General features: G+C 47.5%; 1 protein-coding gene across 1 annotated transcript in view; it reads left to right on the plus strand.

Annotated features, from left to right (window-relative positions):
* The window catches only part of TMEM132D (transmembrane protein 132D), an 883628-nt gene extending 869729 nt beyond the window's left edge, over positions 1-13899 (plus strand). The window contains exons 6-9 of the mRNA XM_068990253.1: positions 1839-2044; positions 4743-5016; positions 8382-8573; positions 12718-13899. Of these exons, the coding sequence (XP_068846354.1) occupies positions 1839-2044; positions 4743-5016; positions 8382-8573; positions 12718-13899 (1854 nt within the window). The remainder of the gene's footprint in view (positions 1-1838; positions 2045-4742; positions 5017-8381; positions 8574-12717) is intronic.
* The last annotated feature ends 2244 nt before the right edge of the window (positions 13900-16143 follow it).

Below are 16143 nucleotides of genomic sequence, written 5' to 3' on the forward strand. Positions count from 1 at the left end.
AATGTTGCAACAAATTCAGTAAAGATTTTTTAATGGTCCACATCAAAAAATCTTGGGGAAGAAAAGCCATGTAGAGGAACTTCTCTGGTGGTTCAGTGGTTAAGATCCTGCACTTCCACTGCAAGGGCCGTGGGTTCAAGCCCTGGTTGGGGGACTAAGATCCCACAAGTCAAAAATAAATAAAAGTTTCCTGAAAACCACACACGTGTATTCTCCCACACGTTCTGAGAGAGGAAGCCCTTCATCAGCTTCACAAGGTGTCAGCAGGGCTTCACTCCCCCCGAGCCCTGAGACTCTAAAGGAGAGAACACTTCCCTGACCCCCCCAAGTTCCTACAGATGGTTTCTTTGGGCTCCTTGACCCTTTCCTCCATCCACAAAGCTGGTCACGTAGCATCTTGCTTTGGTGACACACAGCCTTCCTCCGCCTGAGGTTCTCAAATCTCCCTCTGCTTCTTTCCTGTAAGGACACTCGGATTACATTTAGGGACCACCTGGACAATCTCGGACTACCTGCTCATCTCAAGACCCTTAACTTCATCAAACCTGCCAAGTCATTTTTGCCAGATAAACTAATGTACCAGTTCTGGAAGTTAGGATTTGGTATCTTTGAGGGCCATCATTGATCCTACTGCACGACTCCAAAGCTTTGCCCCAAGTCTTGTTTAGGACGAGCATGGGCTCCCCTGCAGAGCTGGGACACAAAGATGAGGGGACAAGGTGCTTTGAACTTGGCTCTTCTCTCAAACGTTGGCAGAGAGGAGCCATCCCATACATGAGCACAAGGGGAGAATGTGGGTTCCAAAACCAGACCCCAGGGCTGACTCCTGCCCAGCAGGGGACTGTGGTCAGACTCCTCTACTCTCAGTTTCCTCATCTGGAATATGGGACTAACACCCATCTCGGGGTTGTTCTGAGGATGGAATGAGCTAACGTGCCTGGATGTGTTAACACGCACTTTGCTCCACCTTCAGACAAACCAGGAAGTCATCACTGGGCAAGGAGATGCGATGGGATGGGATGGTATGTAACACACAAGTAACTCTGCAGGTACGGCTCCATCAGCTAAGGGCAGTCTCCCAGAGGAGGGGCAGCATAAATTATCAGCAGAACACCTGCAGCTGGTGGGGATGAGTGACCTCAACTAGTCAAAGAGCTCAAAGGAGAGGTGGGTGGGGCCCATGGTATCTGTCATATAGCCTCTGCTGTATCAGTAAGCAAAAACCAGTATCCAGGGAATTCCATGGCAGCCCAGTGGTTGGGACTCTGCACTTTCACTGCCAAGGGCGTGATTCGATCCCTGATCCGGAATTAAGATCCCACAAGCCATGTGGTGTGGCCAAAAAAAAAAGAGCAGTGTCCACTTACTTCTCATGATTGGGACCCGCTTCAGTGTTCTCCTCTGCTTTCTCTTGCTGTTCCTGTGTTGCTGTTGTTCAGTCACTAAGTCCCGTCTGACTCTTTGTGACTCCACTGACTGCAGCACTCTAGGCTTCCCTGTCCTTCACTATCTCCCTGAGTTTGCTCAAACTCATGTTCATTAAGTCAGTGATGCCATCCAACCATCTCATCGTCTGCTGCCCACTTCTCTTGCCCTCAATCTTTCTGAACATCAGAGTCTTTTCCAGTTAGTCGGCTCTTCAAATCAGGTGGCCAAAGTATTGGAGCTTCAGCTTCAGCATCAGTCCTTCCAATGAATATTCAGGGTTGATTTCCCTGAGGACTGACTGGTTTGATCTCCTTGCCATCCAAGGGACTCTCAAGAGTCTTCTCCACTACCACTTTGGGATGTGATGAAAACTCACTCATGGGCCCCCACCACTCTCTCTCTTCTTCCAGGTTTCTGACAGATGTGACTACGTCTTTGTCAATGGGAAGGAAATGAAGGGCAAGGTGGGCGTGGTGGTGAACTTCACCTTCCAGCACCTGAGCACTCCTTTGGACATGACGGTATGGGTGCCCCGGCTGCCCCTGCAAATCGAGATCTCAGACACTGAGCTCAACCAGATCAAGGGCTGGAGAGTCCCCATTGTCTCCAACAAGAGGTGGGTATGTTGATCAGGCTCCAGAGCAGAAACCCAGGTCAAGTACACTTAGGCTAAAGGTGGAAATTTACAGGATAGCTAACTTCAGGCATGTCTCATTCCAGGGGTTCAGGGGTAGCCTAAGGGTGTGTGTGTCTATCCCCTTCTCAGCTACAGTTTGCTTTATATCAGCTTCATTCCCTATCAAGTTTTGCTCCTGAGGTCCCAGACTTCTAGTCTACCTTCTTTGCAACTCTGCAAAAAGTACATCCTCTCTTCCCCAATAATTCCTACTTTCTTACTTGGGTTGTGTGTCCATGCCTGATCTAATCATTGTAGACGTGGAGGAGGAGAAGGGGGGCAGATAGAATATACTGTTTGGCAAGAAAGAAGGTCAACCCTGCCTAAACCAAGGGATCAATATCAGGAGAAGGGAAAATTGATCTGGGAGGACCCAAGCCATAGAGGTTCACTAGAGACCTGTCTGAACAGATGCTGCCTGACCTGGGCAGTCTCTTTGTGCCCCAGCCCAGAAACTCTGAGATTACTTTCCCTTGGGGAGATGAAGTCCAAAGCTTGTCGCCTGTGTGCCTGGTACATCACCCTGATGGTGTTTGATGGAATGGCAAGTCTGCACTATCCACATGAGGCAAATAAGCAGGCATCAGATAAAAAGAGAATTTTGATCAGAGTACTTTGTCATCTCAGAGAGACCCATGCTCAAAGAATCATATACAAGTGATATGTAGAAAGACAAAAGTAAGCATGTGCAGAATTAGACAAGGAAATATTCCTGGAGTCTGGGTACTCAACAGAGAGGAGAGAATTTGTACTTCTGGGAGGGATAGCTTTCACATTCTTACCCTTGAAAGTCCACCCCTTTGAGTTCTTGTGGCCCCTGGGAGAGGGTGTGACTTCAGGAATGGAGGTTTGGGTTCCATGTGCAATTGGAAGATGGTTTCAGCCATGATCTTTTTCTTAACCACAGGGGTTTCTAATGTTGAGTTGGGAGAATGGAATTTGGCATGATTACTGATGCTCCTGAGGGCAGGCAGTTGCAGGGAGAGACTCACCAAGGAATTGGGGACTTTGCTCATGATCCAGTGATTAAGATGCCATGTTTCCAATGCAGGGAGTGCAGGTTCAATCCCTGGTTGGGAAACTAAGATCCCACATGCCATTTGGCTGAAAAAAAAGAAAAAGAAAGAACTGACCAAGTCTCATTATGGACAGTCCAGATGCTGTCACAACTTTTCAGCTCAGATATAGCTACAGAACTATTTCAAGGAATCAACAGCTGGCTTGATGGCGATCATGATGGTGCTGGGAAGGGCTGAGAGTGCATAAGGCATCAGATGTTGAGGGAACAACTAACATCTGCTTCCTGGCTGCCATCCTTGTTTTTTCAACATTTATTGTCACCAAATACCTTGAGTGAAATGCTCACTTTCCTTGTGTACTGGTTTATAGAGCTACACTGGTCATCCAGAGCCTTATTGTATTGACTACCATGACATGATATAATGGCTTATCCCAAAACCAAGTGGCTTAAAGGAAAAGCCTGTCATCTCACATTTCTTCTGCATCAGGAACCCAGGCAAGGCTTGGGTCTCTCTCAGGGTGCCATCCAGTTGTCAGCCAGTGCTGTGGTCTCATCATGAGGCTCGGTGGGGTGGACCTGCAACTGAGCTCACGTGGTTACGGGCCAGTCTTAGCTTCTCCCAGGCTATTGAGCTGAGGGCCACAGTTCCGCACTGGCTGCTGGCCAGAGGCTGCTCAGTTTCGAGCTGTGGGATGTCCTCATAGGGATCCCCACAGCATGGCAGCTGGCTTCATCAGGGCAAGCAAGAGAGAAGAACCAAGGAAAGAGAGCCAAACAAGAGAGTATCTTAAAATCTGATTTTGGAAGTGACATCCTGTAACTTCTGCTCTTATCTTACTTCGGGAGAAATTTATTAGGTCCAGCCCACACTCAAAGAGAAGGGAATTTCACAAAATGAATACTAGGAGGTGAAGGGTGGTTTAGGGACAGCTTAGACCTCTGCTGACCACACCAGTCCATTCTGACTGGTCAGTACTCGGGCCATGTTGTTGTGTAGTTGCTAAGTCGCGTCCAACTCTTAGTGACCCACGGACTGTAGCCATGTGAGGCTCCTCTGTCCATGGGATTTCCCAGGCAAGAAGACCGGAGTGTGTTGCCATTTCCTTCTCCAGGGGATCTTCCCCACCCAGGGATCCAGTCTGTGTCTCGTGCATGGGCAAGTGGGTTCTTTACAGCCGAGCCACTAGGGAGGTCTGTACTCAGGCCATAAGTGTGGGTGGGCGCGCCGTCGCATCTCTTTGTGACCCCGTGGACTGTAGCCCATGAGCCTCCTCTGTCCATGGGATTCTCCAGGCAAGAATACTGGAACAGGTTGCCATGCTCTCCCCCAGGGGATCTTACCGACCCAGAGATCAAACCCGAGTCTCCTGCATCTCCTGCATTGCAGGAGAATTCTTTGCTGCTGAGCCACTGGGGAAGCCCGTCCTCAGGCTGCAGCAGTGGTCAAATATTCTGAGTATCACCCCTGCATGTCTGTCAAAGCCCACCCCGGGCCATGAACTCCATACCAGCAGGACTTACGCCCACTCACCATTGCAGCCCCTGCCACGTTTCACACCCAGCCCCCTGTTGACCCAACAAATCAGCATCTGTTAAACCGAACCGCCCCTTTGACAGGCCAGCTCAGGACAGCGAGGAGGAGGATGAAGACGAGAAGAGGAACAGGGGCTGCGCGCTCCAATACCAGCATGCCATGGTGCGGGTCTTGACTCAGTTTGTGGCGGAAGCTGCTGAGCCCGGGGGGCAGCTGGCCCACCTGCTGGGCCCTGATTGGCAGGTGGACATCACGGAGCTGGTAAATGACTTCATGCAGGTGGAGGAGCCCCGGATCGCCAAGCTGCAAGGGGGACAAGTCCTGATTGGCCAGGAACTGGGGATGACCACCATTCAGGTAAGACAGCTCAGGTGAGAACTCTGTTATTTGTCTCTTAGACTAATATCCAGTCTTTAAATTGAAGTACGGTTGATTTACAATATTGTGTTAGTTTCAGGTGTGCAACAAAGTGATTCAGTTACACGTACATATGTTTCTATTCTTTTTGAGATTCTTTTCCCTTATAGATTATTCTATGATGTTGAATACAGTTCCCTGCGCTGCACAGTAGGTCCCTGCTGTTTATCAATTTCATATATAGTAGTGTGTAGTAGTAAGTATATATGTATGTGTCATATTTTAGATTCCACATATGAATATCATGTTATTCAGCTTTCTATATCTGGCTTACTTCACTTAGTTTGATAATGTCTAGATTGTCCATGTTGCTGCAAATGGCATTATTCCATTATTTTTTATGACTAAGTAGTATTCCGTGGCATACATGTACCACGTCTCCTTTATCCACTCATTTCTCAGTTGACAGGTTGTTTCCATGCCCTGGCTACTGCAAATAGTGCAGCAAGGAACATAGAGGTATGTTTATTTTTTCAAATTAGAGTATCCTCTAGATGTTTGCCCAAGAATGCTATCCCTGGGTCATGTGGTAACTCTATTTGACAATGCCCATTTTCAGAATGAGTAAGTTGAAAGGAACTGTCAAGTAAATAAAATAAATGGTATAATAATGTGACAAGAGTTTTTAAATTCCTCACATATTCCTTTCATTTGAGCTACACTGGCCTGACTTCTTGGGTTGAATCATGTCTGAAACTTCAAGACATTACTTGTCTGTAAGACACAGTGGACATTACCATCTTGGGACAAAATCTCTAGAAATAGAGCCACTATATATATAATCCAGCAATTGTCCTTCTGGGCATATATCTGGAAAAGACAAAAACTCTAATTCGAAAAGATACGTGCACCCCAGTGTTCATAGCAGCACTATTTACAATAGCCAAGATATGGAAGCAACCTAAGTGTCCATCAACAGATGAATGAATAAAAAGATGTATATATATATACACACTTACACACATATATATACTGGAATATTACTCAGACATTAAAAAGAACAAAATCAGGCCAGTTGCAACAACATAGATGGGCCTAAAGATTAGCATACTAAATGGAGTAAGCCAGTCAGAGAAAGACAGATATCATATGATATTAAGATCATTTGTACCATCAAAAAAAAATGATACAAATGAACTTATTTACAAAATAGAAACAGCCTCACAGATATAGAAAACAAACTTGTGGTTATTAAAGGGGAAAGGTAGATGGAGGAATAAGTTAGGAACCTGAGGTTAAAATATGCACACGACATATATAAAATAGACAATCAGCAAAGACCTACTGTACAGCACAGGGACCTCTGCTCAATACTCTGTAAGAACCTATGTGGGAAAAGAATCTGAAAAAGAATAAGTATATGTGTGTGTGTGTGTAACTGAATCACTTTGTTGCACACCTGAAACTAACACGACATTGTAAATCAATTCTACCCCAATATAAAATTAAATTTTTAAATTAAAAAAAAATTGAAAAGCTCTCGAGATGAACTAACCTCATGAAAATTCAGGGCGTGGCCAGCAGCTTCTCGCTCTGTCAGTCTACCTCACTGACCCTTGTCACCTGAAAGCTTTGCATCCTGCCTTGATGCTCAGCTGCATTCACCAGGTCACACCCTCCCACACATTCCAGAAATGTGCGGAAGGAAGGAACAAAGTTATAGTGTCTCCACAGGTCTTGTGAGCACCTCCTGCTGGGAATGGGTGGGGTTGACCAGTGTGCGGAATGGGAGTTTTGAAGCAAACACTTTCACAAGACATGGTTCTAGCGGGGCCACTAGGGTCTAGTCATTTTCCTCCTGAGACCAAATATTATTCCTCAGTGGCTGCCCCATTTGTAGGAGAGGCAATCATCCTCTTAAGCAACAAGTGAGGTTTCTAAAATATTTGTGCACAGCAAAGATTTATAAGTGAAACTATATTGGATTGTGGAAAATTTAAATCACTCTGGGAAATGGGCTCGAACTTAAAAGAGATCATTTTTGAACCCGTTATTAACAAATGACTTAATTAACCATGGGACTTTTCATTAAAATAGATTTACTGCAGCTGTCAGTTGGGGCATACATTATAAAATATTCAGACAGCCTATTGAAACAAAATGTTTTTATTTATATGATCAAGAAAATGTAATTTTGCTGTTAACTCTATAATTTTTTGAGAATGTTGTATAACTTTCCTCTTAGATATTTTTATGAAACCACTTGCAAATGATATAATTTAATAAAGTACTTTTGCCACTGGAAAAAAAAGTGACAGTAAAAGAGATCATTTTATCGAGGAGGAAAATAGATTGCTTTGAACTGGGACCCAGGAGTCACATGTTCCAATGCTCTCTATAAAGCTGAGAAGGAGCCATCAGCGAGAAAAGCAGGATGGGTGTCAGATGAAAGACGATGACTGATTTGGAACCTAAATGTGAGGCGCACAATAGGGAGTGGTGAGGAGTGTGATGAAGAGGCTGCTGTTCCTTTCCAAAGGCTCCCACAGGGGAAACGGGAGCCCAGCATCGAGAGATACTGCCAGTTTTCCAGAAAAGCTAGAAAGCTATCATTAATATGAAATCTTCTATTTTTTAAGGATGGCCATTCATCCCATTTTAGAGTAGTACATCAAACAAAACATACCTGCCCCAAAGACAAGTGCTTGCAATCTTCACAGCTGACTTTTGCTCAAAAGATCTTAATTCCTTATTACTCAGCTATTTAAAAGAATGCATTTGAATCAGTTCTAATGAGGTGGATGAAACTGGAGCCTGTTATACAGAGTGAAGTAAGTCAGAAAGAAAAACACCAATACAGTATATTAATGCATATATATGGAATTTAGAAAGAGGGTAACGATGACCCTATATGTGAGACAGCAAAAGAGACACAGATGTAAAGAACAGATTTTTGCACTCTGTGGGAGAGGGCGAGGGTGGGATGATTTGCGAGAATAGCATTGAAACATGTATATTACCATATGTGAAATAGATCGCCAGTCCAGGTTCGATGCATGAGGCAGGGTGCTCGCTCAGGGCTGGTGCACTGGGATGACCCTGAGGCATGGGATGGGGAGGGAGGTGGAAGGGGGGTTCAGGATGGGGAGCACATGTACACCCATGGCTGATTCGTGTCTATGTATGACAAAACCCACTACAATATTGTAAAGTAGTTAGCCTCCAATTAAAATAAATAAATAAAATTTTTTAAAAAGATATAAATTCCTGCAGTCTATATCTCTCCCTCCCCCACATGGAGCATCCTTTACACCGAAGGGGGGCTTTCTGAAACCACAGAGAGCTATGTCATTTCTGCCTTTCAGATCCTGTCACCTCTGTCAGATGCTATCTTGGCCGAGAAGACGGTCACCGTGTTGGATGAGAAGGTGACGATCACGGACCTTGGGGTCCAGCTGGTGACGGGACTGTCCCTCTCCCTGCAACTCAGCCCAGGGAGCAACAGAGCCATCTTTGCCACCGCAGTGGCTCAAGAACTTCTGCAAAGGCCCAAACAGGTGTGGGAGTAGGAATGGCACGCTGTGGGGAGGGGGTCGCCTCTCGGGGAGGCCACATGACTGGGAGGGTCACACACCAGGGGGAAATCCTATGTGTCTTGGAGTCACATGGTGGGGTTGGGTCACACACTGGTGGGTTTATTCACTGAGTGGGGTCCTGCCCTGAGCAGGTCACACGTGCATCAAGTAAGGTCACACACCAGCTGAGGTCACATAGCAGGTGAGGTTGCCCGTCTGGTGGAGTCACCAGTTGGGGGGGGGTGTCCCACAAAAGCAACAAGTGAGGTTTGCACATTGGGTGTTCCTCAATTGTTGTTATTTTTTAAATTTTATTGGACTATAGTTGATTTGTAATGTTGTGTTAGTTTCAGGTGTACAGAAGAGTCAATCGGCTATACATATACGTATATCTACTCTTTTCTTTAGTTTAGATTCTTTCCCCATACAGGTCACTACAGAGTGCTGAGGGCTCCTTGTGCTATACAGTAGGTCCTTGTTAGTCTTGAAAAGGGTTTGTGAAGGAGTGACTGCTCAGCCTCAGGCTTCCTACCCCCCTAAATGGAGACACTGAACAACAAGACTGCCATGCGTGATGGATTCTAGGCACCAGGAGCCAGAGGAGCTCGACGTAGGCTCCACATCCCACTGGACATCACATGTGCTGTTTCTCCACATCACGATGGTCCTGGCTCTTCACCACGCTGAGCTCCCCGAGCAGTGGGGTGAAGGCGAGGGCAGGAACAGACCCTAAGGAAGTGTCCAAACTCCTGTGAAGTCCCTGCCCCTCTATGATGGGGCCACAGGTCTGGGGGGTCAGAAGGAGATTAGAGGAGTTGCTTCCACATTTATTGTTTAGCCCGGAACAGAAGTAACAAACTGCTGGTTACATTGTATATGGTGTTCTTTCTCTTTATTGGAAAATAGCATGTGCTAATAGAATGTGTGTGTGTGTTTCCTGTATGTGTATGCCTGTACTGTGTGTGTTGTGTCTCCTGTGTGTTGTGCACATGTTGTGCACATTTTGTGTGTATCGTGCAGCGCATGTTTGTGTGTTGATGCCACAGTTTCCAAACAAACAGGGCACTTGAAAATGTTATCTGATCTTCCCCCTCATCAGAGGTGGAGAAACATTATTTCTTAGAGAGAACATGGATTGTGACTCTCAGGAGCCTTGTTTGCCAAACACTCAAGGACAGTGGTCTCAGGCTGCTGACTCTCTGTGCCCCATGAGACAGACTGTCCTCCCGAGGGGATGCTGGAAGGCCTCCAGTCCTTGTAGGAAGTTTTCGGGCAATTTCCCTTGTCAATCAAGAGCCCTTTTCCCAGCAGCTCTATGCTCAGCAGGTATGTTACGACGTGGGCCCCCTTGTGCACCCACTGAGGCTGTGACTATGTTCGGACAGGAAGGTGGGCTAAGCCAGACCTTCCCCTGGAAGCACAGAGTCTTGCAGTTTCCCCAGCCCGTATCCATCACTGAACGCTCCTCCATCAGGTGTTAGCTAATTGCTTGCCCTTTCACTGTGGTCTCTGTGCGCAAAGCTTTGGACTAGCACTTGAGAGTGGGTGAGCTCAGTAACAGATACGAATTCTTGCCGAAGGCAAACCTCCCTCTTCTGACGGCACAATGCCAGCCAGGATGCAAATCCAGGTAGCAAAGGAGAAATAACCTGAGGCTTCTTTCTGTCTTCCTGGGGCGATCTAATCAGATGATGGCCAGTGAGGAGTTAAGGAAGTGATAAGACACAGTTACAATAAGGCCACAGAGCTGACCCATTTCCCACATGCAGAGCAAGCCATGTGACCCTGAGGTTTGCTCCGTGCTTGGTTCGGATGGAGGCTGGCCTCTGCCTGCAACTTGGCTCTGACATTTCAGTGTCAAGAAACCCAGTGTGCATTTGACTTTCCTGCTGTGATTTCATGCAATCGGAAGACCCTAGTAGAGGACTTCCCTAGTGATCCATTGGCTAAGATTTTGTGCTTCCAATGCAGGGGGCCAGGGTTTGACCTCTGATCAGGGAACTAGATCCCACATGCTGCAACTAAGAAGTTACATGCCCCAACTGAGACCCAGCACAGCTTGAAAAAAAAATTGACCCTGTAAACCAGGGTTATGCCCAGGGGCTTTTGCACTGTCTCCTGGTGGTGTTTTCCACCTAGCAGCCAGTCCAAGCCAATATCTAACAAGGTCAGGATTTACCAACTGAGCGGAAGAAGGAGCAGGAGCCACCAGCCTCATGTGAGAAGCTTCCTTCTCACTTCCGAAGACCAGATACCACCAGGAACACTTACTCTATTGTGGTTGGGGTGCCTTGGTTTCAAGAAAGAGAAATCCACTCAAGCAAGCTGAAATAACACTGGATTTATTATAAGGTTAGCAAGGCTTTTGTGAAAGTGTTAGTCGCTCAGTCATGTCTGATTCTTTGCAACCCCATGGACTGCATAACCTGCCAGGCTCCTCTGTCCATGGAATTCTTCAGGCAAGAACACTGGAGTGGGTAGCCATTCCCTTCTCCAGGGGATCTTCCCAACCCAGAGATCAAACCCAGGTCTCCCTCATTGCAGACATATCCCCCACGGTGTAAGCCACCAGGGAAGCCCAGCTGTAAGAACTTGGTGAAACGGATTCAGCAGTCTCTCTCACATCCATTATCTCATTAGATAAATGCTGAGCCCAGACATTTGCTTGTACCCGATCCATTGTAGTTGCTCCAAAGTGAGGCTTCATTCCAGTTTCATACAAGCTCCCACTCATCTGCCCACAACGAAGTGCTTCAGTCCTGTCTTTCTTATTTCAAACTGGAGAAGGAGATGCCGGCGGGCTCAGAGCTGCCGAGATGAATGGCTCTGACCAGCCATTCTCCGGGCCAGGTGGGCAGGGGCCTAAGCCTCTTGGGGCTGAGCACCCCTCTGGGCTTGGGCTGCAGCAGCTTCTCCAGGAGACAGGAGGAAGGAGGGAGCAACGGGCCTGCCAGTTCGCTGTCAAGGCCAGTGACATCTTCACTGAATTGGAAGGCATGGAGATTATCTCATCTCTTATGATCTCCCTGGTCAGACTAGTCCCAAGGAAATCAGATCTAAAGCAACAAAGGAAAAAGAAAAGAAATTCAGATATACACAAACCTTGGCCCTGGCTACTCTTTGGTCTCCCAGTTTCCCCCAATGGGTGGGTTGGAGGCTGGATGGGAATACAAAGATTCTCCCAATAGAGAGCTTCCTAACCTTAATCTTCACCCCAACCCCTCTCTCTGCCTGGACGGCATTACCCCTCACCTCCAAGCCAGGACTGTGTCTGCAAGCCAATACAAGCCTATCCTTAGATGCGTATGTGGCAGGACCCAAAACAACTAAAGCCTAAAGCCAGCAGCACCTCTGAAGCGCCCTTGTGTAGATCAGGGGCTTTCATCTGTGTTGTGAGTAATGTTCAGAGACTGGGTATTAAAGCAACGTAAAAGTCATGTCATAAATATGTTTCATTTAAATGTGTAACACTTGTGAATGACCCACTGGCCAGTAAATCTTCTTTGACGTGCAATCTATTATTGCGCAGAAGTAGATCTTGCAGCAAAGGGGGAAAAAAAAAAAGCCTTTCTTTCAACACCTCGGGAAAGAAAGCAACTCTTATTAGGAGGTGTTTATTCCTGGTCGTGTTTCGTGGTGGTCATTTTACTGTTGTGGCTTTTCTTTAGGTTCTCTTGTCTTTACAAGAATTCATTCTATTTTATACCTTTTGTATTTCTTGCTTCTATACTGTGTACCAGGTTTCCCTTTGTTCTTGTAGCATTCTCTTTGCTACAGAGTGTCTGTGTGTGCAATGAGCTTTGGAACCCATTTTTTTAAGCTTATTTTTTAATTGGAGTATAATTGCTTTACAGTGCTAATGTTGTGTTAGTTTCTGCTGTACAGCTACATGAATCGGCTCTAAGTACACACACATTCCCTCCCTCTGGGACCACCCCCCACTGCATCCCGTCCCTCTAGGTCATCACAGAGCCCCGAGCTGAGCTCCCTGCGCTTCAGCTTCCCGCCAGCTGTCTGTGTTACCCATGGTAGTGTGTATATGTGAACGCTACTCTTTCAGTTTGTTCCATCCTCCCCTTCGCCCTCTGTGTCCATCTTTGATGAGCTTACTTATTCTTTTCAACAGGAAGCAGCCATCAGTTGCTGGGTCCAATTCAGTGATGGCTCCGTCACCCCCTTGGATATTTATGATGCAAAAGACTTCTCCCTGATGGCCACATCCCTGGATGAGAAGGTGGTCTCCATCCACCAAGACCCCAAATTCAAGTGGCCTATAATCGCCGCTGAAGCTGAAGGACAGGGGGCCCTGGTGAAAGTCGAAATGGTTATTTGCGAATCATGCCAGAAATCCAAGCGGAAGAGCGTGCTGGCTGTGGGGACAGCCACCATCAAAGTGAAGTTTGGCCAAAACGACGCCACCCCCAACACCAGTGACAGCAGACACACAGGGGCAGGAGGGCCCCTGGATAATAACATCAGTGACAGAAGACCCAAAAAGCCCTTGCAGGCATGGGGGAGTCAGGAGGGAGAGTACTACAGCAGTTCCTCCATGGGCCTCATGGAAGGCAGGGGCTCCACAACGGAGAGATCCACCTTCCAGAAGAACAGGGGCCAGGAAAGCCTTCTGGATGATGGCAGCCACTTGCAGACCATCTCCATCGACCTCACCAGCTTCCCAGCCCAGGTAGACCTGCCCAGAAGCCACGGGGAGACAGAGGAGAACGACCCCCAGTCCTCCAAAGGGCTGAGTGACCTGGAGATCGGAATGTATGCCCTTCTGGGGGTCTTCTGCTTGGCCATTTTGGTCTTCCTCATCAATTGTGTGACCTTTGCATTAAAGTACAGGCACAAACAGGTCCCCTTCGAAGAACAGGAAGGGATGACTCACTCCCACGACTGGGTCGGCCTGAGCCACCGAACGGAACTGCTGGAGAACCAGCTCCACTTTGCCTCCTCCCAAGAGGAGCAGATCACCGCCATCGACAGAGGCATGGATTTCGAAGAGAGTAAGTATCTGCTCTGCACAGACTCCCAAAAGAGCATCAACGGACAGCTGTTCAGATCTTCAGGACCCACCCTCGCGGATGGGAAAGATCAGAAAAGCGAGCCCCCAACGTCCCCTACCTCAAAAAGGAAAAGAGTCAAATTCACCACTTTCGCCACCCTCTCTCCAGAGGATGGATGCCCTGCCGTGAACTCCCTAGCGGCCAGCAGCGAGGATACCGTGAACTGGGTAGGCCAGGATCTGGACCCTGGGGGAAGCCAAGAGTCACACAGCTACAGGGAAGGATTACGTGAAGATGTGTAAACTGGGCATTCGCAGACATTGGTTCTCACTCACCTTTCGGCCTTTAACTTGGGGATTCGGGGCAATGGGGACCCGAAGTGCGGGGAATGAAAAGACAGGGGGGACTTCCCTGGCGGTCCAGTGGTTAGGACTCAACGCTTCCACTGCAGGGGGTGTGGGTTTGATCCCTGGTCAGGGAACTAAGGTCCCCCATGCCTCCAGGCGTGGCAAAAAAAAAAAAAAAAGGACACGATCAGGCCGACACTATCCACAGAGCCCCAGAAAACGACCCTGGCTCCCCCAGGGAGGCCCCGAGTTGGAATCGATGTCCATATTCCAGGGTCCGATGTCTCAGTCGATGAAAAGAGGTTTATCAAGCATGGCGAGATTTCTTTTCAACTTGGAAGAAAAATGAGTTCTGAGTCACTGAGCTTCCAACAGCCTCCAGGAAAGAACTGTCCCTCTCTTGCTATCTCTGTTTCTTTCATCGAAGCAATTTGGTTACAGCCAAAGCCACATGGCTGCAATATTCAATGTTGCGGACCACAGGAGAAAAAGGAGACTCAGGTTGGGCGGGATGGATGGGAGGAAGTGCGTCATGGAAACTCACCTGGCTGTGAGCCTGAGCAGAAGCGGAGTCTAGCGCCGCCTAGTGTCAGCTCTTGGGAAGTATGATCTCCAGTTATCTCTCAAAGGCTGGGTCAGGGTAAACCCCAGGGTTATTGACAAACCAAGGCAATCGTTGACAAGGGGTTGAAAGGGAACAAGAGGGCAAACAGGTCACCAATACCTTTGTAACTAGATGTCAAGAACAAACACCCAGGAAACTAAACCCTCTGAGCCATTCGGAGCATCCCTTTCTCGGTAAACTAGGGATCCTGGGCATAGAGTTTCAATCAGGTTCAAAGAATCAGGCTTTTTTTTTTTTTTTAAGCAAATTTACTCAGTTCACATTTGTACCCTTCCTTGCATCGCCACCTTTGCAAAAGTCATTGATCACTCGTGGGCAGTGGGGAGCTGTGTCACTGTTTGCTGAGGCTCTTCCACTGCGGCCTCTGTGTCAGACAGCAGGTAATAGTCTACACTGAAGCCCCATGGGGCCAAATTCACACGTGTCTTCCTTTGAAAAGGCTAGTCTTTGGGGGTCAGCAGTGCTCAAAAGGAATTCGGCACCCAAGGATGCTCATTCTCCTGGCTTTTCTGGAAAGAAGGGAGGAATGGTCTGTGATGGGTCTTTCGACAGTCCCATCTGGTCTGCTGCCCAAGGCTGCTGAGATAAATCTGGGCATGCCCATAGAGGGGTACAGGATGAGGAGAGTTGAGATTCAGTGTGTGTGACGAGGGTCGGGCAGGAAATCTGGCCCCACTCACATGTGGGGGGAACATGAGGCTGCTGCTTCTTCACCTTGGAGGGATAGAGGGACCCGTGGTACCTGCCTATGGAGCAGAGAGCTGGGTTATTCGAGCATTGGGTTCTAAGGTCAATTTCTCTTTCTCTGTCTCTCGGTCTGTGTCTCTCTGAACCTATCTCTCTGCTTCCTCTCTCTCTGTGTCTCGGTCTCTCTCTGTGCATATAATTGAATTCTCCTGAGATCAAGTGTATAATTCCACCAGTTCATCCTCTCAACCTCAGCACTCTCCCTAAAACTAAGGTGCTGTCCATTTGCCCCAACACTGAGAGTCCAGGAGCCATCAGCCACCTGCTCCTGTCCCCAAGTTGACTTACATTGTCTGGCTGGGTAACTAAACGGTCACCCCTTTTTCAATGATAATCCTTTGCTTTCAGTAACCCACTCCTGTTCTTTTCAGCCTTTCCCTTGTTTTCATACCGCTGTCAATGCCCCCTCTCCAATCCGTCTGCGTGCAGAATATATTGTAGATTATAAGAATGTAATATATATTTATAAACTTACCGACTGTAAATATAAAGTTTGCCTTCTGCGGCTTATGGCTGTCCCTTGTCTTTCTACACACTCACACCACCCCCTCCCCCGCCCCAGTGGCTGGCATCCTCAGCAAATGACCCTCCAAAGCTGCGGCTTTGGGTAAATGAAAATGCAGATGGAAAGATCCCAGCAACAATCCAATTACACGCTTACATCGTGTAATGCTGCTCTCCGCATTGAGGCGATGTTGACACATGATGACAAAGTACGTTGTGTACTAAGCATCTCTCCTTCAGGACCTGAAAGGATTTGCAAATCAATCACACATGCAATTCTCTGCTAAAAGCCTGCTGACTGATGGCGGTAAGTGAGAACCATG

Source organism: Capricornis sumatraensis, chromosome 17 (genome assembly GCF_032405125.1).
Source record: "Capricornis sumatraensis isolate serow.1 chromosome 17, serow.2, whole genome shotgun sequence".
Taxonomy (NCBI): Eukaryota; Metazoa; Chordata; class Mammalia; order Artiodactyla; family Bovidae; genus Capricornis; species Capricornis sumatraensis.